This window comes from Dermacentor silvarum, chromosome 1 (genome assembly GCF_013339745.2).
Source record: "Dermacentor silvarum isolate Dsil-2018 chromosome 1, BIME_Dsil_1.4, whole genome shotgun sequence".
NCBI classification, from domain to species: Eukaryota; Metazoa; Arthropoda; class Arachnida; order Ixodida; family Ixodidae; genus Dermacentor; species Dermacentor silvarum.
The window spans coordinates 246512782-246538649 of record NC_051154.1 but is presented as its reverse complement, the minus strand read 5'-3'; the positions used below and the strand labels follow the sequence as shown (position 1 = coordinate 246538649).

Genomic DNA, 25868 nt, shown 5'->3' with positions numbered 1-25868 from the left:
ACAACGAAGTTGGAACAGCAATGCGCAGAAGTGCCGTCGGAAGATCAAAGCTCTGTGTATTGGGTTAGTATGCATATAGAACATATATCAGCAGATGTACCGATATCGTGTATTACACGTTTAACATGGTTAGCAAGAAACTTTGGTGGCAATGAACGCCAATCGTGATGCAGAGAATCCGTGTCCATTTCATTTGCAAGTAAATTTGAGCATTTATTTTTACTTCGTGAATTTGACTTAAACAGGGCTGCCTATGGAGATTTGCTGAAACAACCTGTGTGTTGTCCGTTCGAAAAGACGCTACTGATATCTGTCCCAGCTGTGTCATATATGTCGAAGATGCGCTACGCCGCGTATGTAACGGGCTTTCTAAATATGAATTTTCGCTCATCGTCTAGGATTTACTTACGTGGCACAAATAGCAAATCAGATATTGTTGATGTTTCAACTTCAACCTGTGTGCCCGGTACAAATATAAAACCCCAATGCCATTTTTTCGCGGTTCCATTTCTGAAGCGGTCGCAACCTTAAAACGTCGTTAGGTACAAAATGAATCTTCACCGAAATGTGTGCTGTTACACATGACATATGAGTGAGTGAGTGAAATAACTTTTTCAGAGGTCCGGCGAGGACGCGAACTCCTCGCGCACCCGGCTAGTCTCACGTCGGGACCAGCAGGTCTAGCTAGCCCACCGGCCCGGTCGCAGGCACGCCGGACAGCCAGGATGTGCTTGTCTAGAGCGGGGCTACGCAGAAGCTAGTCCCACTCATCCTTGCTGAACTTGGGGTATCTCGACCCGCACTCCCAGAGCATGTGTGCTAGACTGGAGGTCTGCCCGCAGGACGGGCAGGCGTAGTCGCGGTAAAGGTTTGGGTAAACTTCGTGCAGAATGGCCAGACACGGATATGTGCCGGTCTGTAAAAGTCGAAGCAAACAGCAAATGGCTTCTTCGACTCTGCCCTCGGAGCACCCGGCGCACCAGATGGTAATGTCGTCGGCGTAGATGGTGTGCTTGACGCCCTCGACGCGTGCCAACCTCTCGGAAAGACCAATCATACAGATATTAAATAGTGTGGGGGAGATTACGGCGCCCTGAGGAGTGCCCCGTCCTCCGAGGGGCACATCTTCGGAGCGGAAGTCTAAAATGCGCAGCTTGGCCTTCCTGTCCATTAGAAAAGAGCTGACGTAGCTGTGTAATCTGGAACCGAGACCTAGGTCCGAATTGGTCTTGACGATGAAGGCGTGGAGCACGTTGTCGAAAGCCTTCTCGAGGTCCAGACTGAGCAGAGCCTTGACGTCTCTGGAACGGCCGTCCACGATTTGATGCTTGATTAGATTCATTGCATCCTGCGTCGAGAGCCCAGCGCGGAAGCCGATCATGTTGTACGTGTAAACGTAGTTGTCTTCGAGGTACCCGTTGAGTCTGTTGAGGACGACGCGCTCCATGACCTTGCCGACGCAGGAGGTTAGAGAAATCGGCCTGATGTTCTCGATGTTCGGGGCCTTGTCGGGCTTGGGAATGAGCACCGTGCAGGCCGACTTCCATTCTGCAGGAACCAAGCCGCTCTTCCAGGACTCGTTGATCTTGTCGGTAAGAAAGACGATCGATGGGTCGTCGAGGTTTCTCAACATTCTGTTGGTGACTCCGTCCGGACCCGGCGCAGACTTGCGGTTGAGCGCGAAGATGGCCTGTCTGACCTCGGCAACGGAGAAGTCTTCGTCCAGCTCGGGGCGAGGAGGGCCTCGGTAGTCCGGGAGTTGGGTCGCCTGATCGCCGTCGCGCCGGACGGGCAGGTACTTCTGAATGAGCTTGGAGACGAGTACATCGACCGTGTGAGACCTGGAGGCTTCGTGAAGGGCCCGGGCCAACGTATGCTTCTGATTTGACTTGGAGCCGCTTTTGTCGAGAAGGTGCTTCAGCATACCCCACGACTCGCCATTGCGCATCTGTCCGTCAATGGATGCGCAGAGCTCGCCCACTGCTGCTGGCATAGCGCTTTGCAGTGGTCATCGATGACCTTGTTGAGCTCTGAGATCTTCTTTCGGAGTGTGCGATTGAGCCTTTGACCCTTCCATCGACGGAGCAGGGCGCTTTTGGCCTCGATCAGATGGGCGAGTCTGCTGTCCATTTGCTCGACGTCGAGATCAGTTTCCGCTTACTTGGTGGCCGCGGAAGCGTCGTTGCGTTTTCATTCGCAACATTCTTCGAGGCTCGTGGGCGCCCTGGCTCTCCCGGGTTCTTCCCGAATCTTGCGAAAATGGTCCCAATCGTCGAATGTGAATTCCCTGACCCTACTCCGAGCCACCTTGAAGTGGGTCTCGAGAATGTAGTGGTCGCTGCCAAACTCTATGGCGGTGTTCTCCCAGCCCACGTCCTCGACGTTCTTGACGAAGGCGAGGTCGGGTGTCGTGTCCCGGGTGACGGAGTTGCCGACCTGCGTGGGAAAAGCTTAGTCCGTGACCAGAGTGAGGTCCATCTCGTTGGCGTCTTGCCACAGGTTGCGCCCCTTGGTAGTGTCGTAGACGTAACCCCAGAGGCCGTACGGGGCGTTGAAGTCGCCGACGACGACCAAGGGTCGAGGGCCGGCCAGGTCAGTCGCTTTCTTTAGGATGGTCTTGAACTGTTGGCGCGAGTTCCTGGGGCTATATAGATATAGAGGACGAAGACACTGTTTCTGCGCTGATTCCGCTGCGGCGCGTCGAGCAGGATCTCAACCGTGACATATTCGATTCTACCGCTCCCCAGCTTGAGGTCGTGGGTGAGATGAGTAAGCCGTTTATCGATCAAGGTACAAATGCCTCGCCCCCCCCCCCCCGGCCGGCCCGACACGGTCCTGTAGCCCTGGAGCGAGGCAGTGGAGACTAATGTTTCCTGGAGAGCAATGACCTGAGGTTTGATCGCCAAAGACCTGAAAAACTGCTGCAGCGGAGCTTTATTGTTAGAATAACCACTGCAGTCCCATTGCCAAATGCGAAAACTCTCTTTGGATCTATTCATTATTAGGCTGACCGGACGGACTACCACATAACGGGGCAGTTAGCGCTGCGCAAAGAATGGGACGTTCTGTCGGAGCGCTGGTGAGATACTTAAGTCTAGCTTCCCTCAGTAGCGGTTGAACGACGGTGGCGGGTGAAGCCATTCGCGCCTCAATGGCGTCGATGCGATCTGCGAGAGCTCCGAGGCCCCTTTTGGGGTCCAGGAGCGCAACCTAAATTTGGCGAACGCTATCGGTGAGGAAAGTGACGCTAGGGGCGACCTGTTTGAGGCTGTCTGCCAGCGCAGTGAGAGTTTGCGTAATCTCGGTCACTTCTGCGCACAACAGTCCCGATTCGCACGTTTGATTTACTATCGCCCTGCGTTTGGAGGACGTTGCAGTATCGTCTACCGGAGCTTGGATTGGAGTCTCGGAGGCCCTGACTGCCGCATCGTTACCCGAAGCATTCGAAATAAGTTTCTTGATCTCCGCCATTTCGTTAACTAGCCTATTGATCGTGTACTTGAGGTCGTCGTTCTCTTTGCGTAAACGAATGATTTCCGCGTCCCTAGCCTGCTCTGGGGGCGTGTCGTTAGGAGGTGCCGGAGCAGCCCCGGTATTGGCGCCGGGCTTGAGAGGCACCAGATCGCCCCAAACCAGGGTCGGTTGCCTCCCGCAGCGTGTGGAGGTGGACTGAGGTCCGGATGATGGCTGGGCTCTGGAACCTTGGCGGCCCCTGGAACCGGATCTGGATCTGACCCGGGATCCCGACCTGGACCTGGTCCTGGAGATGGTGCGGCTCCTGGTGCGTCCACGAGACCTGGATCTCTCCCTGGACCGGGAGCGGCTGCGGCCAGATCGGCGTTGAGGGGATGCTTGCCGGGCTTGATTCGCGTCGTTGAGGGCGCGGGAGCGTTCCCCCGTCTGCGCCTGACGAGATACGGCGTCTGGAATCTTCGCTTACACTCCTGGGGTAAGGTGGTCACCTCCGCAGAGCTTGCATTTGGGATCACACCTATGCTGAGCATCGGGGTTTGCTTCTCCGCATCCCCTGCAGATGGCTTCGTTGGGCGAAAGGCAGACGTCGGAGCGGTGCCCGAGTCTGCCGCAGCTGTAACATAAGTCCATTTGCTTGCGAAATAAAGTGCACTTGACGATAATGCCGCCGTACGAGACAAAATTGGGCACCTTGTAACTGTCGAACAGAACCACCATGGTGCCGGTGTTCTTGATTCTTTTGGCGCCGAGCGCCGTGGGGTTTCTTGGATTGACGAGCTTTTTGTCGATCGCCGCACGCCCGTCGCTGAGGGAGACGCCGCGTATGACGCGCTTGCACGTGTAGTGGGGGGCGACCTCGTAAGCGCTCACCTCAAAGCGTCGATCGGCGACGGAGATGCCCGAGATACCAACGTAGCGTGCAGCATTGTTCCTGTTGGGTGTGCTGATCACCATTATACACATTACATATATGGAATCCAGTGTAAGTAAATGCGTATCCAGTGAGAATGAAAAGTATTGCGAATAAAACGCAAAGCCGTTGATGCAATTATCATACAGCGAAAAAAAAAAGAAAACGTTACAGTACACGGCGGCGCCACTGGGTATCTAACCAAAGCTCTTTCAGGCGGAGGCTGGCTGGTAGCTGAACACGCTGAGCAAAGAGCGATGGTAGGAAACAGGAAAGGCGATTTTTTACAGCGTAAGCTGTTATGGGCTCATTTTAATAGCCGTTTCGGTTCGCGTTGTTGTCCATCTCCACCAACGCAGCCTAACTGCTATCGCCGGAAATGCGAAAAAGTACCCGTTCCCCACCGGGATCGAACCCAGGCCCGCTGAGGGGGAGTTGGATGCTTTACCACTGAGCCACGCAAGCGCTAGCTACCCTGGAGCGGAAAAACGCCCCATAAACGCGCCCTAGGCAGGCGCGCAGGTGCAGACGACGAGATGTGATTCAGACGAGGCGCGCAATCAACGCGGTCCCGAACCTCTCGCTAGTATGGTGGCGCCCTCAAGTTAAGGCACCTGCAAACGCAGCGTGCGCAGGCGCATACGAAGAGATGCTATTCAAACGAGGTGCGCAATCAACGCGATCCCGAGCCTCTGCCAGTATGGTGGCGCCATCTAGTTAAGGTGCTTGCAAACGCAGTGTGCCCGACATGTAAGTTGCCTATTGCAGTTGCATGCTGCATGTAACTGGACTTGATTAACTCAAGCAGGCTAGGTGACCATTTGTCGCCAGCCCGTTTTCAAGATTACAACAAGCAATCATGATCATCATCATCATCATCATCATCATCATCAAACCACAACAACGTACCGTGCCACGGGTCATGGGATGTGAGATGTGCGCCACGTATTCTGGATACCTCTTCGGTACACGTTATGGCGTCTCCTCGCAAGGTACGAAACGCAGCTGAAGAAGCGAATCGTAGAAGCGAATCGTAGAAGCGAATCAATTGGTGCAGGTGGTGTCTGCTATTGCGATAGCAATTATATGGATACTCCATCGACACTCCATGCGCATTATATAGACACACGTGCGCGGCTTCAACCAGGCATCATCGGGCTCAGCAGACTGCTGTGCAGAGAGCATTACAAGCCCCAGCTCGCCGTCGACGCCGGGCAGACAGTTCAGATCGTTCTCGTCAAAACGAGGCGACGAGACTTTGCCGCGAAGACCTTGTTGTGCGTGGCGCCGAAATTGGAGCTATACTCTTGAGCCGCTCCACCAGCTTACGCTGTGACTGTGCTGCGTGTGCCGCGCAGGCCTGTGACTTTCACTTACTAAAATGCAAGCTGAGAAACAGTACCTTTGCATCAGCATTAACATCTCTAAACCGCAATACGTAACCTGGAAATTCAAGCATTGCGACCAAGAAGCATATTTTTATGTCTTGTTTACGGGACTGAAATTGCAGTGTGGGCATGTATGAGACAGCATGCAGCCGCCTATCGCCTTTTACAAAAAAGAAATTATCAGTTTGCCTGCATCACCAATTCTTTTGGAATGGGTACAGGTACAGTGTTGCCATTGTGAACCCTGCCGGCTGTTTTCGAACTTCGCTGATAAGATGTAAAAAAATTATATCAACGTGCTGTTCTTTTTCAAGTAACACGTAGCACTCCCGCAGTCTATACAAGCATTCTACTACACAACTGTATTGTGTAAATGATTATAAATGGTTTTAGCTGATTTCATTCAGATTGTAAGTGTTCTAACATATTGTCACGTCTAATAATCCAGCACTGGTGGCATTTAAGGTAAATAAGATTCCACAGCACAGCATATATCACGGCACGGAAAACACACACAAGCGCGAGTGCTGCTTTTCATATCAGCCAGCGTCTGACAAATAAGTGAACAATGTGATTACAACGACAACAGTCAAACCATACGCATAACGCACACATACCGTGAGACTTCCATTGAAAGGTGTTGATAAAGAAGAGTCTCCATGCAAAATATGATAGTCAGTGCAGCGAGCAGTGCATTAACACACGAAGCAAGTTGGTAGTGCTTCAGCACCCGAGCCTGCACCATCATCTTGTTCCGCATAACCGCACCCGTTTAACACATAACGGGGTCTTCATCCTGCGATCCCGATGTTTGTTGATGATTTCAAGTGAACGTGATAAATTACTGCTTTTTAATGTACTGTCTATTTTGCCACACTCTATCCATGCGTGCAGTTCGCATTCACTATTGAATTGTGAACCGTCACGCTGGCTGCAACTCACGTGGTTATTTTCTTGGTACGCAGATTCCTCGCGCGAAATAATTTTTTCACCAAAACGCAAGACCACTGCTATTTCTGGCCCCTTGTAGACGAACTCACGCAGACTACCGAACACTCTGTCGACTTCAGATGCGTGACCATGCAACTAGAAACGCTACCGAGAAAGCGTTCAGTTCAAGCTTTCAACCAACAAAGTGCTGCAGCCGATATCGCCACGTCAAGTCTCGGAGGAATTAGACACAGGTGATTTGACGCCTTTTGTGTTTTTGTCCCGTTCCCGGGACACGAGCGGGGGTTCCTCCCTTGGCGCGAAGCCGGTGCCGCCGAGACTCCCGTCTACTGAACACGCAGTAGCTGGCAGAAAATGCCTTTCTACTCGTAGACAGGGAGGCGCAGTGTGGTGGCCTCGCCGGCAACGCAATCTCCGAGCGTCTTCAGCGCCACGACCGAGGTGGGTGAATGTGTGTAGAATCCATTGCAGCGCTGGTGGTGCTGGTGGTGATGACTCGAAGTAGTACTTGAAAGCATCATGGTGCTGCTGGGAAGGGAGCCGCCGCCACCATACGAGCTGCGTTTGCCCATTGGCCGACCGCCAGCGCGCATGGCCAGCAACGGACAACAACCTAGCACGAGTTGCCGAAGGTCCACCTGCGAAAGCACCGCATCATGTTATAAGAAACAGGAGCACAAATAAAAAATGCTTAGCCTTGCACTCGGCCGCGCAAGGCTTGAAACAGCGAAGCTGGGCGATCGTAGCCCAGCATTTTGCGGAAATGCGCGCGTACTTTTCGTCTTATTACTCATGATGATGATAATGTCTTTTCGCGCGTTTCTGACTTACGGCCGTCACTGCTCGTTGCTTAGTGTAGCTTGCAACACCGACACCGCGTTCCAATGCCGACAATGCGTTCCAGCAGACCCGCTCCGTGAATGGGTCTTTCTCTCTCTCGCTCTCATTTTCTTTATCTCTCTCCCGAGCATAACGCGCAAAACCACCTCTTCACCTCGCAGAGCATTCGCACGAGTGCATGCGAACGCGCCAGCTGTGGGCGAAGACGATGACGCTCGAACGCAATCATATGGTTCGCATAAATGCATTAATAACTTCCAACAAAGCTGAAAAAGAGGCACAAAATGCCCGAAATGAGCGTCACCTGTATCGAACAGCTATACCCGTAGCGCCATTGTAGAGCAAGGTTGTCGTCAAATGAACCAAAATCTATGCTGTGCACGAGCTATGCTGGCCCATTGTTGATGCACTAAGCGACAATTGTAAAGTGAAAAGACCAGCATGCTTTGAATTACGTTAAAAAAAATCTTAGAAGCTTGTTTGACCTTTCTAATGACGGCGCGGCTAGAGAAAAAATACGTTGGGAGGGTTGCTATAAGTTTTTTTTTTCTTTTTACTCGCGTGTATCAACGTTCTGTGCAATCGGTCTCACGCTATTCCGGTACATGGAGACACCAAACTTCGCGTCTTTGTGCCAACGCACTATAGACTTTTTCCAACGTCCGTGCCACCATTATTACCGCGAGGCTCGGATTGTCTGTTTCCAATGTCCGAACTTGGTGAAGTGCCTTTCAGAAGACATGGGAGTTGAATTTGAGAGTAAGTGACACTTATACTGCTCCATAGCATACTCAACTTGTCTCTACTTTCTTTTATTTTCTTGTCTAGCTGAAGCATCGTCATTTTGTTCGGCTTTTGGACGGCGGCTGCACGTCGCAGTGCAGCAAGGGCATGACAGCGAGACGTGCGCGGCTGTGTGGGAAGTTAGCCTCAAACGTATATAGTTGTTGTGTATAGCCTGCATATAGTTTTACATCACACGCAACGCAGGGCGCATCCTTTCTGATACCAACTTGGGACGATCCCCAAAGTGGTTCAATGTCATGCAGTATCTCCAGGTGCTAGCTGCCACTAGAGAGAGATGAAGGAAACTGAGGCGCTGTCACTTTTATAACTGAAGTATTGTTACGCCACACGGACACACGGACGCACGGGCCCGGCGTCTCAAAGTGCTGGCTTGCGCAAGAAAAGGCCTTGTAAGTCTATTTTCTCTTCGTGCTGCACTGCGTCTATAGCCTAATGCAGACGTACAGAATAGAGACATACAAACATACAGAATAGAGCATCAATCGGGTGGCTTCGATGGAAGACCATGGTTCAAATCTCTGCATCGGATGCGCGTATTTATTGCCATTTATATAAACACTACAGAATAACTATTGCTGTCGCCGTTGGCGTTACCTTGAGATTTCGTATAAGTCCAAGTGCGATGTGATCCTATCGCGTCCCGCACGCCGTATGCAGTGGGTGCAAGGGGAAGCGTGCGAGCGTGAGCAGAGAAGGGCGGTGGCTTGATGCACACCGTCTTCTCGACGCGTAAGGAGAGGGGTGGGTGTAGAAAGGAAGCGCAGCGGTACCATGTTAAAGCACGCGCCAAGGGTGGATAGGGGGAAGGCAGGTGAGCGCGCTTCTACTCCTCTCGCCTAGCCGTTCACCGCGGGCGCCACCAGAAGGGAGGCGGGCCGGTAATTTTTTTACCCTAGTGGCCCCAAACGCCCTCTTCAAAACAAACCGGCCCCCTAAGAATAGGATGTCTTCGTATTGCTGACCCCAAAAACAAATCATGGGTGGTGTGAGGACCACCCCGCCCCGAAGTCTCCAGAGAGATACTTCCTCCACCCGAGAAAGGTTGTGGGGAAGCGAGAAGACACGCGGGGAGATCAGGGCCCGCGTGTCACGCCGGAGGATGAATTTTCGGGCAATAAACAGGCAGTTTAACAATTACTAAGCGCCGCGTCCAGGAGGACAAAAACTAAACACGACCATGCATTATTTACACAGTAGATCTGTATTTCATCTACACACTTTCAATTCAGTTCCCCCACCATTAGATATTATTGTTCTCCCGGTGCATGTCGCAGAAAAAGCTCTGAGTGGTAGGGGGCGTCGAACCAAGAATAATAAACTGTGACCGCATGCTTCCGCCAGCCGGACCTAGTTAGTGCACTTGCCACTAACAACGTGGAAGTTGTCGTTAGAAGCTCGTAGAAATTTTCTAAGAAGCCTATCTACATGCGGTCTTGGGCCAGTAGACCTTATTCTGCGACCTCGTGTTGGCCTGGAAAGAATGAAAATGGCACTACGGTAAACAGTATCATTATTCTGGCCGCTACTGCTAATGGCACTTCGAATGTAATACACTACCGCGAACATTATTTTAGCGTGATCTGATTTACCGCGCCACGGGGCAAACAAGAAATGACACCTAAAGTACGCTGATCGTTCGATAGTCGCATTAGGTTTCCGACTTACGCCTGTCACGCGAAGACATTCGGTTGTCTGTATGTGTTATGTTTGTGCCCACTGCAGCGGGGGGTGCTTAAAATAGAAGTAACAAAATTAAAGGCACTTTGTATTGTCATTATTACGTTGGTTTCCCGTGTGCTATTGTAGCGAATACGAAGGTGTTTGTGAATTACTCGCTTTTTGAGAACAAAATGCAATTCGGACAGGAATATCGTCGCAACAGATCGTCCTTTAGAATCCACCATATTGTATAATAGCAAAAAATCAAAATAGTTGCTTGTGCTAATTTTTTCATAAGTTACTTTGTTCTTAAATTGTCATGTGTCGTTGTGTTTGTGTTCATGAGGTGGAAACAAGAAAGTAGTGGGCGTGGTTGTTCGCACACGCTATGTTCGTTTAAGAGCACGTGATATCAGTCGAATTCGACTTCTGTTGCGTTTTGTGGGACACTTATTACCATGAAAAATATTGCCGCGGCGAATTCAGGCAATCGACTTTCAAACACAATCCGTTTCTTTGACGGCGACTCCAGGAGAGGAGTTGTTCAGAACTCTTGGAATTGCTGTGCGCTGAGGAAATACACTCGCATCATGCACTCACCCTGAAGTTGTCACTCATGAAGCAGTAGATGATAGGATTGACGAAGCTGTTGGCCATAGAGAACCAGTGGCAGGAGAAGAAGGCCGCGATGTACAGGTACTCCTGCTCGGCAGTGTCCGGAAGCATGGCATCGCGGTCGAAGTACACGACCAGGTTCATCATGTGGATCGGCAGCCAGCAGACAGCAAACATCAGCACCACTGTAGCCAACATCTTCACTACCTGTTGGCGAAACAAATGAAAAGAGATTCGCAGAAAATTGTTTTGCCTTGGTCTCGAGCGGTGCCATTTAGTTGGCCGCTTGTATTAAGGCTTTGCCACCTATGTGGTTCCACTTTGTTCATCGACAGTGCCCTACGAAGCCACGGTGCTAAATTTTTACAGAGCTTTGATCACTGACTTGTCAGGCGAGGTACTGTATTGACAAAGTACTCAATGTTATATAGCCTTTCGTCAAAGACCAGACACCAGGCAATTGAGACAGGGAACATGATATTATACTTGGCTTCTTGCCAATGACAAACAGCTTTTCTGAAATAATATATTTGTGTACATGAACCAAGGTTTTGAATAAGTTAACTTATGCTCGTCTAAATCAGTCGCCTGCTTGGACGGATGTCATATTAGTATTAGTCAATTGCCAACAAAAACGGTGGTGCAGATAGTAGAGGGCGCACTGCCCCTTTACTCGTGCAGCGTGCGGCACATCACGTTTTTGGAAATAAGCAAGCAGCACTACTTACGAACAACAAATATGCCATCCTGTATTCATCCAGCTAAATATAGGTTTATTTAAGCAGAAGCGCACTCATGGTTGGAGGCGAGACCACAGGTCTAGACGCAGTCCGTTTGCGGGATACACATCGTTCCTAAATGGTGCTAAGGTTAGGGAGCAAGCGGGCTGTTTTTCTACGCATAGATACTGCCTTCCGACCACTAATTGGGCAATCTATAAGGCGAAATTGACGAACCTCACCTTCAAAATTAAGTGGCTCCTTCCTGCATTGGTTCATATGTTTAAGCACAGTTAGACTTAATTAAACTAATTCGAAACAAGGCCGACAACTATCGCCTACACATTTCCTCTGCCGTGAAGCTACGGGACAGTATATATCGCCATTGGCAAGACGAAAAAAGTGTGGTGAAAAATAATGAATTGATAACGGAAAATCCTGTTACTTTCTTACAGGGATTGCTGGTGATGGAATAAAAACGTGCAGGATGCGAATCTGATTCAGTATGAACTTTTTTTCTTTTCTTTACCAATGATTGAAGCAGCTATTCTCTGTTCCTATAATGAAATGCTCCACCGACGCGAGGGAACTCCACAGCGTGTATGCCGGATATAAAAATATCTGGGTACTAGGAGATTGTGTGCCTGTTTATGCAAGTGCAAGCACTATTTTGCCGAAGTTGGTCACAGTATGCCAATGTGTGCTGCTGCTATGAGCGCGCAAATGCGCTGAGCTGTAAAGACGTTCTCCGTACAACTATAACAAGAATAAGAGACGCACCTTTCATGCTTTCATATTGCTGAATTTAATACAGTCTTTTATGCAGAATCATAATTATACTTATGTTTCTGCGTGTCCAACGCGGATAAAAATTATTAGCTAAAAGAAAAGGCCATCGTAGCCCGTATCGAGCGTTTCTTTTTTTTTAAGCTTTCAGAAGGAAAGATGTGAAACTTAAATAACGTTTTTGAATCTTTCTTTCAATTCCCTCTTGCTTGCGATGTGGCAACAACGAAAAAAGCCAGACCACCCATTTTTTTTCTGCCGCTAAAAGTCAAAGCACTGCGGGACTTCAGGCGTTTTACAACTCTGGGTATTCCGGACGTAAGCGAAATACAACGCAGCCAAACTGTGGTTCTCCCTTCTTCTTGTGCGTTGTTCTTTTTTCGTTTTCTATTTTTGTGGCACTGTATCTTTCCAAAAATCAGCTACAGGCTCTTCGAGCAATCCCCCTCCCCTCACCCCCCCCCCCCACACACACACACACGCACACAGACTAGAGGGTAGAGTGCGTCTTCAACATCTAGCAAGGCTCCAAATTCACCCCGTATAGAGTGTCGCTGCCGTCTATGATGCGAATTCTCTTTCATGGCTTCCCCTTTCGCACAGATTTCGGTGGCCGGAGAGCGTTAATCCACTTTGCATCTCGCATAGACGTTTTCTTGTCTTTTGAACTTCAAAGAAAACCTAGACGGAAGCCGCATTGAGAGTGCAAGTCTCTGAGACCCAGGGAGCATTGGAAATCTGCCAGCGAGATCAAGGTTCGGCCAGGCGCGCAGTGTGCTCGGCACACCGGTCCCTTCCGGCCGCAGAAACTTGGCTCTCGACCCTCTCGCGGCGTTTGGAAAACTGGGGCAACAGTGCGCTTAGAAAAATTGAATTTGGCTGCCTGGAGCGGAAATTCGGAATGGCAACAGCGCCTTCGTGTTATGGGTATCAGCAGCTAAGTAGGGCCGCTGCTATAACAGGGAGGTTCTTCCGGTCTAGAATTACGTCTTGTCAGAATGTTAGGTATTCTAATAAGCGTGGGTTGCACCACGCCTGCAAGTGTTATTATTTGTACAGTCACCTAAAATTCGTCCTAAATCTTCTCTACTTAAAAAAAATCTTAATAAAAATACGAGAAAAGCAGATTGACGGAGTCTCGATTGAGCGTAGCAAATGACGCCCGACTCCTTTACTTCATAGTAATCGGCTCTTCCGGTTTGCCAAGAAGTTTTACGTATATAGCTTTATTCAGCTATTTACAGCAGTTCTCTTTGTTATTATTATACATTTAGTCATTCGCTGGGGCACAGCCCACACTGTTATATCGAAGGGACTCTTTCACTATATACGATAACAGACACAGTCAGTTTTGCAGTAATAATAAAGGAAGCGTGAGAACTTTCATAACTGGAGTGCGCAGTGGCTTTCAAAGTGTCTTCAGATAAGCCAACTTACCACGAACATGTATCCGATCCGGTGGATCACAAAGATCACTAAGGGCTGTGATTTCACCTAATGTTTCAGCAAGATACGGAAGAATCAGTGGATGCCCTTTCTTTGTTGCCCTGCTAAAAAAAAATGCCTGCACATATTTTCATTTTGCACACCGTGAACATGCCCAGGTGCACGGACTATTGCTTCAGAGAAAAGAGTGAGGGGGGAGGAGCAGATACAGAAAAGCGATGCAGCCAATATTAAGGCGAGTTTGTGTTGTGCGTGAACCTTTTAGACAGGCACAGGAGCCTGAAGAGGGGACATGCCGTTTCAATGTTTGTAAGGTATACTTCTGCTTTCTCTTGCGCATATTTTTATGTACACTACCTATAGAAATAAAAATGTAATCAATGTTACTGGAAATGGCATCGGAGGAGGATGAAAAAAATTGGAGGACGCTTAAGCTTCGTCTTTAAGAGTGGAACGCGATAGCGTTATCGGGCCCCATTCGCATCCAATTTTTCTTTGAGTCGGCTTCACTGCAACACACAACGTCGGAAAGCCAGTTTACAAAGACCAAGCTTACACCAATCACATTGAAGTCGGCTTCACTTTTAAACAAAAATGCATTGCTGGGAACACGGTTTCCAGGGGCAATATAAATCGTTATATATTAAAATGTGAAGGCCCTAGGACCTTTTTCTATTATTTTATAATTGTTTGCTATAGTACCGACGCGCACGCTTGTACGAAACGCATTAGGCAGACGAAGTCCCAATTTGACCTGCCTTAGATGCGAGCGCAATATGGATAACATTTTCGCAAGTAGCCTACCCGAGCGCGCCGCTGTTGGTATGGTAGAAATGCTGGAAAAGGGGTTTGTGTTTGAGTTTCCTAGTAATTGAATTATGTTTTATCGTACATTCAAATAACAGGCCGACGCCGCCGTGTCTGTAGGTTCTGGCTAAGTCGTACTTTTCCATTTTTCTGACGGATTTCAATGTGAGAAATTCAATTTCTGTTCACTAACACCTTGCGCCACGTGGAGGGCCTGCGCAATCGGGGTGGTTTGCGGTGATTTTCTCCACCACGGACGCCTACATCCAAGCCGACGCAGACGCCGGATTTTCTGCGACACAGGGCCTTTAATGCTGTCGCGTTAAAAAGTGGGAAGACACCATGATAGCCCGAGATACTGGAGGCGCACAATGTTTCATTGTGCCTTTCTCCGGCTTGCGACTTACCCTAAACACAAAGCAATCATGCGCACAACTCGCGATACACACGCGAAGTGCAATGGTCCCTGCTTCAACAAGCTTAAACTACTTAGCCGGACGCGCAAAACTGTTTTGTTGTTTATTGATTTATTTATTACTAATTTTATTTATTTGTTTATTTGTTAGTCATTATACCCTCCGGGCCAATGACATTACAGAGGGGCGTGGGGGGAAAGCCGCAACAAAATGTGAACTAAAAACAGTATCAACAACACAACCAAATACTACTGTTACACAATATTACCGAATCGCAGATCAAGGTACGCAATTAATAGTTCGTTCTAAATAATTAAGGCACATGATTCATACTTAAATAATTAGAAATACATGCAAACGATGTTCATGAATACCTGGAAAATAACTGAAAGCACACAAAGTAAAACGTCGCGCATACTTTCTTTAAAATGGTTACTTTCACTTATAAAGGCAACAGTTCCGGGAAGGGGATTGCACGCTTAGGATTCCCCTTGCACCCAGTGTATATACCGCACGCAGCGGAGCAGTCAGTTTCCCCGCGCGCCGCATTCTGTGACAGAGAGCGTCGACAGTGCCGCCATCCTACTGCAACGATAATCTCAGCTCTTATACCACTAAATGAACATAAATATAATAGATAATAAAGACAATCTTAACTCCTATCCGCGCAAGCGTGATTCGAATCTCTAGACGACATGAAAGTCCGAGCAAACATGCACCGCTCATTGAAAGATTTTCAGTGCTTTCTTTAAATTTCAAAGTTGCTAAATTTGTGTCGGGCGGATTCGTTAATATTGATAGATGGATATAGAAGGTACCAGCTCGATTTCTCTACACATTTCTCTACGCGCGTGGCATTTTTTTTTTCAGCGCACATGCTTGTAGGGAGAAATTCTCAGAACAGCCGCGTTATGCGTGTAGGTCTACGCCATCGCGTCGCTTAAGTGATGCATCAGTACAATGCAGCTCAAGCTTGCCTATTAGACACTGCACCCATAGGGTATAAAGAAATTGCTCAATCTCGAGTTCGAGAACAGAGCGCATAGTTTGATGCCTTGCGTGTGTGTTTTTGCATCGTTTGAAAGCCGACAACAACGCAAGGAATTTCTCTCCTGCAATCACGCGGAAAGAACTCTAGCCCGACGAGCCTGCAGCATGTACTCATGACGCCGCACTGTCTGCAAGCCGTAGACAACGACGCGACATTCATTCCGAACCGAGAAAACAAAGCCCTACGTTTCCAGGGAAGCAGTATTCGCTAACTTTCACCTCGCCCACACAAAATAAAGCCAGGTGAGACTGCCTTTGGGACGTCGTCCGAAGTGACCGCTACCAAAACAGCGGGTGGAACCAAACAATATCATGCCCCCATGGATCAAACCAACGCACTCCGATCACGAAATGTATACTGTAGGCAAGCGAAAAAAAAAAATAAAAACACGACCAACAGGGAGCGGTCTATGTGCAAGAGTTGTTGTGCATGAACTATAAAGCTATGTTATGAAGCTAACAGCTGCGTTGAGAAAAGCACCAATAACAATAACAATATATATATATATATATATATATATATATATATATATATATATTCTCCACACAGAGGGCTGAAACTCATTTCTATTTAACTTAACGTTCATATTTTTCGTGCTTGCCTGAGTGTCAAGCAGCGTGCACTGGCTAAGCAAGTTTGCATGAATTCATGTCGAAAATACAGTGCGAAAAGAGACAAGACGTTACAAAAAGGAGCGCAACACCAGCGATGACAAACATTTCGGAAAGATGGTGCAACACGGACGCAACGTAATGTATACTCGAATTACGGCACTGCAAGTGAATTACCGTCCCCGGCGAACATAATTCGCAAGGCCAGAATACAAACGCTAATAAATTATTTGCAACAATGGAATCCTTAGCTAGAAACTTTACGGCGCAGGAAAAGTTAAAAGGAAACGTCATAAGAGTCTAATTATGTGTCTGTATATTTGAAAACTGATCGTGTTTAAATTCAAATGACGCCCGTCAAATTACTCGTTTAATGCACGTCAATATATGCACGCGGGACAGTGAAACGCTGTTCACCGTCCAAACCCCGTAAAACGAAGCTGCCGTTGGCGCGTCTTTTTTTTCCACTAAATGAAGCCGCCGATTGTCCATTTGGGCAATACACATAGCTCTGGAACAGTTTTGTGCGTATATCTACGCACAGTTCTACGCACGCGCATTGTTCAATACACATGCTGCTGAAGTGACGGCTGAATGATTTCTGCCGCAACGGCGAGGTGGACTGCTTTATCGCGTGGTATGACCAATTGTCAAAAAACGGCGATCGATGTTACCTCATGGAAAGAGGGGGGCGTCAAGTTCAGTCTGTGAAACCCTTTCACGTCACAGGGGCGTTGGATGGCAAGCCGCGGCTCGTGACCCCGCGTGCGTAATGAGGCGAATTGAGCCAGTAATTTGATGGCAATTATTTCGATAGGCGTGGCCAGTTTAATATAGAGAAACGCAGGACTACACTTTTACGACGATTGCCTTCTACATTACAATAAGTATCTGCCGTAAAGTTTGCAGTTACAAAGGTAATTTATGCAAATAGTGTTATTAGTGAATGGATTACATTCGTCTTTTTGTAAATAATGTTCGTCTCGGCAAGTAATTACCTTTAAAAGAAGTGTTCTATATAAACACAAAACACACCGTACTATAGGTGTACATATAAATGCAATGATGCGCATTTCGCATAAGTTTTTTTTTTTCATTATCACCAGCTTGGCAATTACAGTCAGTTACAGCATCACCAGCAGGCAATTACGGCCAAAAACAGTGAGTTTTGCTGTAATAATAAAGGAAACGTGAGAACTTTCATAACTGGAGTGTGCAGTGGCTTTGAAAGTGTCTTTGGAGAAGCCAACTTACCACGAACATGTATCGATCCTTAGTGATCATTAAGATCACTAAGGGCTGTGGTTTCACCTAATGTTTCAGTAAGCTATCAGCAATAAAATCGTGTTTGCTTTGAAAGCCAGCCGCTCAAAACTGCCGACATCTACGTGTAGACGAAGCTATAACAATGCTGCATAGCCTGTAATGTTGAAAAACGCTTGCGTGCTTCAGCCCAGCTGAAGCTGTGGAGCCAGTTAGCTGGTACTAACACTCGAAATCGGAGTACGAAAGACCAAGAATGCGCTCATAATGACTCAGATGACAATCAAATTCCAAGAGAATGGAATTAGGGACTAACGCTTAGTCATAATATATATATATATATATATATATATATATATGAATCATATCAAAAGAAACCAACAAACAATGACACGAAGGACAACAAAGGCGAAAGTTCTTGCACTTACTAACTGAATTAAAGAAATGAAAAAATAATGGAAATGAAAATAGATGAAAAAACAAATGCCCGCAGGTGGGGAACGATCCCACGTCCTCGCATTACGCGTGCGATGCTCTCACCATTGAGCTACCGCGGAGCCGTTTTACCATCCACTTCCTGAGGTATTTATGTTTTACAAGTAGAACTAACCCTTGGAGTGGTAACAAGCGCCACCACTCACAAACCATGGCGGCGGATGTGGAACATCCTTTCTGGCGCAGGCATCCCGAGTACGTGATCTTTTTTTTTTTGGTGATGGCAACTGGTCAATAAACCCACACATGCTACCTGAAGGCATCAATGTTGCCGGATTTGAGCCCTCGTTATGTAATGAACGAGAAGAAAGGGAACCAAGGGGTCCGCTTATTATTAATCATACCATAAGAAGCCAACAAACAATGACACCAAGGATAATATAGGGGAAATTTCTTGTACTTACTAATTAAATTAAAGAAATGATAAATTAACACTCCCAGGGTCAGTTCTAGTTGTAAAACATAAATGCCCCAAGAAGTGGATGGGAAAACGGCTCCGTGGTAGCTCAATGGTAAGAGCATCGCAGGCGTAATACGAAGACGTGGGATCGTTCCCCACCTGCGGACAGTTGTTTTTTCATCCACCTTCATTTCCAGTAATTTATCATGTCTTTATTTCACTGAGTAAATACCAGAAATCTCCCCTATGTTGTCCTTGCTGTCGTTGTTTGTTGGCTTCTTATGATATGATTAATAAAAATCAGGCCCCTCGGTTCCGTTTCTTCTCGTTCATATATATATATATATATATATATATATATATATATATATATATATATATATATATTCTAGAAAATCACGCGTGAAGTTGGGACAGCGCTATATTTCACAGGCGACCTAAAAAAAGAAAAAAACAAAGACTTGTTCGAACTAAAGGTAAAGAGATGGTATAGCGCGGTTGTGCCAGGCACAAGACTACGTTTGTACAGTAGAAATTTACCTCATGTCATTATCCAGAGCAATAATGTACGCTATACTGACAAACAGAGCTGGAATAAAATATTTGTAAATCAGCAAGCATGTGCAGAGGCCATGCCCTAGACGTAATAACGATAAGCAATATCGCGCAGCTTTACAAAAAAATAGCAACCGCGACCAAGTGCGTTGCGCAAGGTGCACCAGTTGTATAAAACGGGGACGATTGCAACACCCAAAGAGAAAATTAAAATAGTAACACTGCAAGCCGATAAGCCACGGCTATTTGTAATGAAAGTGACTGAGCACCATACCTCACGTACCAAAGATTAAATTCATCACAAGTGCGTCACACCTTAGGGGTCTATACCCGAATGATTTAAACGTACAGACGTACTTTAGTAAATTAACCGAAGAGGTGCGATGTATCATTCGAATACCGAAGAAGGTACCGCCGCCCTCTTTGTCAAGAAAAACACTCCGATTAAGCGGACGCCATTCGACATTAGAGCTGACACATGCCGCCAATTAACGCGGCCTCTAATGTTGGCACGTATTTCATCATGGTGCCCTAGGCGCCAAGCAAGAACACTAGAGGATGGGCAATGCTGCTACACGCAGCTGAAATACTTTAAAGCCGCATAAATAAATAATTGTCAAGAACCGAAGTCGCGCATGCGCACAAAATCAGACATATAATGTCAAAGGTGCAGACAGCAGCACTATTCACGCGCCTTTTAATAGGTCTATCTCTTTAGTGACAGTGCAAATGAAAAAGAACTGACGTAGTCATCTGAGTTCTTAAAGATATGTCATGCTTCCACAAATTCTCCCGTCACCGTACTACATCTGTAGTGCGCCTGAACGAGAAACCTGCGTTGTTAAATTTAGGCAAGTAGACACAGCTCACACAATAACCAGCAAGGTGGCTGCTGGCTTTCTTCTTGATATCCTAAGCGTAGTCCCTTAATATAATATTATACACCTGCTGTTTTGGACGACATTTAGGAACCTTTGGAAGGCACGTGAATATATAGATATGTACGAACAGGCACAATTAAAATATCACAAATGACTCCGCTGACATTAACATTGAAACTGTCTTGACAAAGAGAGTTCCCCTCTCGAAACTGCTGGCATAAATAAACTTTAGGTTTTCGTTTGCCACAACGCTTCCATTGTGCCATCATTTCTTCAAATAACAACTAGCTTATTGATGTCGTACCTTCTCCTGAAATAACTATATATATATATATATATATATATATATATATATATATATATATATATATACATATATATATATATATATATATATATATATAGTCATATCTTAGGAAGCCAACAAACAATGACACCAAGGACATGCAAGGGGAAATTAGCTGGAGTTATTAATTGCATTATTAAATTGAACTGAAGTGCGTTCGTATCCCACCTGCGGCCAGTTCTTGTAGAGCGCAGCGCTTGGGCGCCCTATCCTGCGTAGAGCGTCGGCGATCCCGGCGTAACTGAGCGAACGAGCGCAGCGGATGAAAGACGGAACACGTATTGCAGCGGGGGATGAAAAAAGCGGCAACAGCGAAGAGTGCACGAGGAGGAAAGTATGCGGCGGAAAGTGGAGGATGAGGGTATGGTGAAAGTGTGAGAAGGAAAGCGTAGTGCCGCGTAAGCGGGGACGACCGCTACGAGATGGCGCCAGAGTAGTGCGCCGTCATCTGTTCACCGATGACTGCTTCGTCTTTCTTCGGTTTGACAAATATAACAGCTAGCAACGACAACGGCTAACAAATGTTAAACGTTATCCCTGGACGCACGACGAGCCTGCATGTATCAGAAGTTCGTAGTTCTATCCTTTGGCTGTTGTCACCAAATCTTCTTGCAATCTGAGTGTATGTGCGACGCGAATTGTGTTGTACTTTCTGGAAGCCACACGGGCACCAGCGATTACACTGGAACATTCGACTAGTCATGTATAAAAGCCGACGCGCTTGACCCGCAGATCAGATTTTCGACGATCGCCGCCTCTGCTACATGTCTGTTTCAAATTATTTGCCTCAATATATCGCGAAATGAAAACCCGTTTAGAGCTAAGCTCAAATTTCGCATTAGGAAGTATCGTGATTGTCGGTGAATTTTTGCCGTGCATGCAGTTTCATTGACAACTATTTATCGTTTCTTTAATTCAATTAGGAACTTCACATATTTCCCCTATGCTGTCCTTGGTGTCATTGTTTGTTGGTTTATTATGATGTGACAAATAAAAATCAGGCCCATTGGTTTCCTTTCTTCTCGTCCATTATACAGGGTGTTTCAGCGAACACTCTCAAAATTTATTTAAGGTTGCCTGTGGCAGATAGCCCGATTCTAGCTAATGCGCCGGTCTACTCGAAGAGGCGGACATTACTTGCACAAAAATTGAAATGCATAATTGAGTAATTAACAGAAATTCACTAATTAAGTTTTTAACTAATTACCTGATGACCTATATTGCAATTTAAAAATTGTAGCCGTGGAGTTCGCAAGGCGGATGCAGTTGGAACGGTTTCTCGGGATGACACCAGTTACGAGATATTAATTCCCGAACTTTGCGGAGAAATGCATTAGCGTTCCAGTTAATTTTGTTCTTCAACACATAAAGCGACGTTTTCTTAAGAACTTAGCTGGAACGCCAATGCATTTCCCCGCAAAGTTCGGGAATTAATATCTCGTAACTGGTGTCATCCCGAGAAACCGTTCCAACTGGATCCGCCTTGCGAACTCCACGGCTACAACTGTTAAATTGCAATATGGGCCATCAGGTAATTAGTTCAAAACTTAATTAGTGAATTTCTGTTATTTTTCGATTATGCATTTTAATTTCTTGTGCATGTCCGCCTCTTCGAGTAGACCAGCTCATTAATTAGAATTGTGCTATCTGCCACAGGCAACCTTTACGAATTTTTGCATGTGTTCGCTGAAACACCCTGTATAAATTTATATATATATATATATATATATATATATATATATATACATCACGGAGTATAAGAGGCCTACGTGAATATCTTGGCAAATATCTATAAAGATTCCACAGCTACCTTGGTTCTCCACAAAAAAAGCAGAAAGTTGCCAATCCGGAAAGGGGTCAGGCAAGGAGACACAATCTCTCCAATGCTATTCACTGCAAGCTTAGAAGAAGTATTCAAGCTCTTAGACTGGGAAGGCTTAGGAGCGAGGATCAACGGCGAATATCTCAACAACCTTCAGTTTGCAAATGGCATTGTTCTGTTCAGCAACAGTGGGGACGAATTACAACAAATGATTGAGGACCTTAACCGAGAAAGTGTAAGAGTTGGGTTGAAGAATAATATGCAGGAGACAAAAATAATGTTCAATAGCCTGACAAGGGAACAAGAATTCAGGATCGCCATTCAGCCTCTAGAGTCTGTAAAGGAGTACGCTTATCTAGGTCATTTACTCACAGGGGATTCTGATCTTGAAAAAGAAACTTACAGACGAATAAAATTGGGTTGGAGTGCGTGCGGTAGGCATTGCCAAATCCTGACTTGGAGCTTATACCACTGTCGTTAAAAAGAAAAGTGCACAATCATAACATTCTACCGGTGCTAACATATGGGGCAGAAACTTGGAGGTTAACAAAGAAGCCCGAGAGCAAGCCATGACCGCGCAAAGAGCGATGAAACGAAAAATGTTAGCTAATGTTAAGAGACAGGAAGAGAGCGGTGTGGATCAGATAGCAAATGGGGATAGCAGATATTCTAGCTGACATCAAGAGAAAAAAATGGAGCTGTTCAGGCCATTGTGGAAGGGTTAATAGAGATCCGAATCGTTGACTGTTGGGCCAGTTGGCGCATCATGTTATGTCGTTGAGCGAAATAAGATGAAAATTGTAATAATAATAACGGAAGTCAAAAAGGACTAATTGCTACAGGCGTCAAAAAATCAACGCAACAGAAAAATATTGCATCTCATTTATACTAGGTGTAAGTTGAAATACATAAACAATGTACACGATATCAAGCCAAACAAATACCAAGAAGAGCTAATTAGACAATAATAAGAAAGGGGGTACAAAGCAATCTAAGCAGTAACACTCAACTGTCCAATGGCGAACAGGCCGTCAGGTGACGAGTTATTCAAGTCACGAATTATCTGAAGAAAGATAGAGAACTTAAACACATTCGTTCTGAAAAAAATAAGGAGTTAGAGAAAGCAGGTGTGCATGCCGAGTGGGGCGGGAAGTAAGTAGAGATAGGTATGATGTAGAGTCGAGCCCGATCTTACGATTAAACAGTAAAAACACAATTTTCAACGGTCAATTTTGCTCCGGGGTTGTAATGAAGTAACCTGGTCAGATTTCATATTCGAAGAAACAGAAAATTGGCGACCATATGGATAGAAAGTCAATCGCACAACTATTCTTTGGTACTTTTCAGGCACGTTAAATGTTAGAATTTGTGTATGGGTCCTGTATAATGCAAGCGTACCCAATTTTAGGCTTATTTAATATTTATAAAACATTTATCGGGTTTTACATGCCAAAACCACCATCTGATTATGAGGCACGCCGTAGTGGGGGGATTCCGGAATAATTTGGACCGCCTGGGGTTCTTTAGAGTGCCCCTAAAAATAAGTACACTGGTGTTTTCTGCATTTCGCCGCCATCGAGATGCGGTCGCCGTGGCCGGGATTCTATCCCGCGACCTCGTGTTTAGCAGCCCAACAACATAACCACTAAGAAACTACGACTAGTTACTCATAAGCCAGACCCTTTACTTGCGCTGGTGCATCTTTAAGTTTGCGACGTAAAAAGCAGAGTTTGCGAAGAGCAGAGGAACATGTATTAGCAAATGGCTGCTCCAGCTTAAATTGCTTCTCAAAGTAACACCTATAGGTATTCATACTCTCCTGTCTCAGTCAGGTAATGGCCCAGATCCCATGAAATAAGACTTAATGGCCCTAAATTTTTCAGTGACGAGAAGAAGTACTTTTTTTTCAGAATTAGGTTGCGTGCCCCATTTGCGTACACCAGGCGAGAATATTATTGAGGGCTATACTAACAGCAATTTGATCGTGTGCATCAAGAATATCACTAAATAGAAAGCAGTCATCTGCAAATAAGAGATCTTCTATGGGTTATTTAATAACGGTGACTAAATCATTAACGTAAATGAGGAACAAAAGTGGCCCAAGTAAGTTACCCTGGGGCACCCGTGATTAAACTGTCAGAGTACCTGACTTTTTCGCAATAATTTCAACGATTGTTTACGTTAACTTAATTAAGCGGAAACCCACGAAACAAGAAAAATCAAGAATATCAGTCACATGTAGTATCTGGACTAATTTGTCGTGCTAAGCGTGATCAACAAGGCTTGCTGAAATCCAAAAAAGATCGCGTCGATCTGGCCAGCCATATCAAGAACGGAAGGCAGAAAATTAACTACGGAAGCCAGCTGAGTAACAGTTGAAAATTTCTTTGTAAATCCATGTTGATATGGTGATAATGTGTTATTGTTGTCTAAAAATGCTGTAATGGAGGTAGCCACAATATGCTCAAGAAGCTTTCAACAAGAACTTATAGATATAGGGCTGTACTTTAAGAGTGAGAAGTGATTTGGTTTCTTTAGTATGGGAACTACACGGGGCCAATTCCCAATCCCGGGGAAGAGAATAAGTGTTTAAATAAGTCTGAAATATAATTACAAGGAACTTGGCTAACGGTTCAGCAAAACGGCGAAGGAAGGCATTGGGTATTTCATCAGGCCATGGGGAGAACTTCGGCTTCAGTTTCAGCAGCATGTTCAACACTCCTTCATAAGATACAACATTAACATAAAAAAGACGAGTAATATTATTAGAAGCAACAGAAAACACACCTTGAAACTGAGCATTAAAATGGTCAGCAATACCCTGTGGATATGAACAGGGTATGGCTAAAGAAGCGTCAGAATTGTAGGTGATTTGGTGGTGCCGTGGGAAATTATCAAATACGTTGTAATTGGAACATTTCGGTATGCCTGTCAGCGAGCTAAGATGTTTATACACAAAGTATATCAAAACGAAACTTCGTAGGAGCAAACTGAACGCTAAGCAGGACATGGTGGGGTAACTTCGAAGTTACAAATATATCAGGGGCGTCGTAGGCGATTTTCAAATAGCTGCCGGAGCCCTAAAAACGCAGCATTGTGCATTGAATAAAATGTTTTTAATGTTGCAACAAGCAAAAGGCTCAATATTTTTGCGTGAAACTTTCCTATATAGGCTATAAAGCACGCCCTCTAATATTTAAAAGAAACTGCTTCGACTATCTTTCTGGGTTCGGAAGGGTTAATAGAGATGCGAATCATTGAATCTTGGGCCAGTTGGTGCATCATGTTATGTCGTTGAGCGAAATAAGATCCACACCGTGTTTTCTTTCTCCCTTACTTCACTCAACGACACAACATGTAAATGAGATACTTTTAACTGATCGTCGCTTACACTTCGCTCCGCTCAGATTTCACGCGCTGAGGCACTGGAGGAATCAGCGTTGACTTCGCATATTTGATAAGTTTGTTTGTCCTAGAAATGAATGACGCGCAGTCAGCTTGGTTGAAAAACGACAAAGAGAGCAAGTGAACCAGCCCTCAAGCTTCACTCAGTATGCTTCGTAGCGAAGCGTTCTACGTTCTATACGTTCCGTGCCAAGCATGAGCATTGCGCGCATGCGTGCACT

General features: G+C 46.1%; 1 protein-coding gene across 1 annotated transcript in view; it reads right to left on the bottom strand.

Moving 5' to 3' along the window:
* Positions 1-7085: 7085 nt before the first annotated feature.
* The window catches only part of LOC119452118 (substance-P receptor), a 45931-nt gene continuing 27148 nt past the window's right edge, over positions 7086-25868 (bottom strand). The window contains exons 4-5 of the mRNA XM_037714513.2: positions 10630-10851; positions 7086-7361 (exon numbers count right to left, since the gene is read on the bottom strand). Coding sequence (XP_037570441.2) covers positions 7086-7361; positions 10630-10851 — 498 coding nt within the window. The remainder of the gene's footprint in view (positions 7362-10629; positions 10852-25868) is intronic.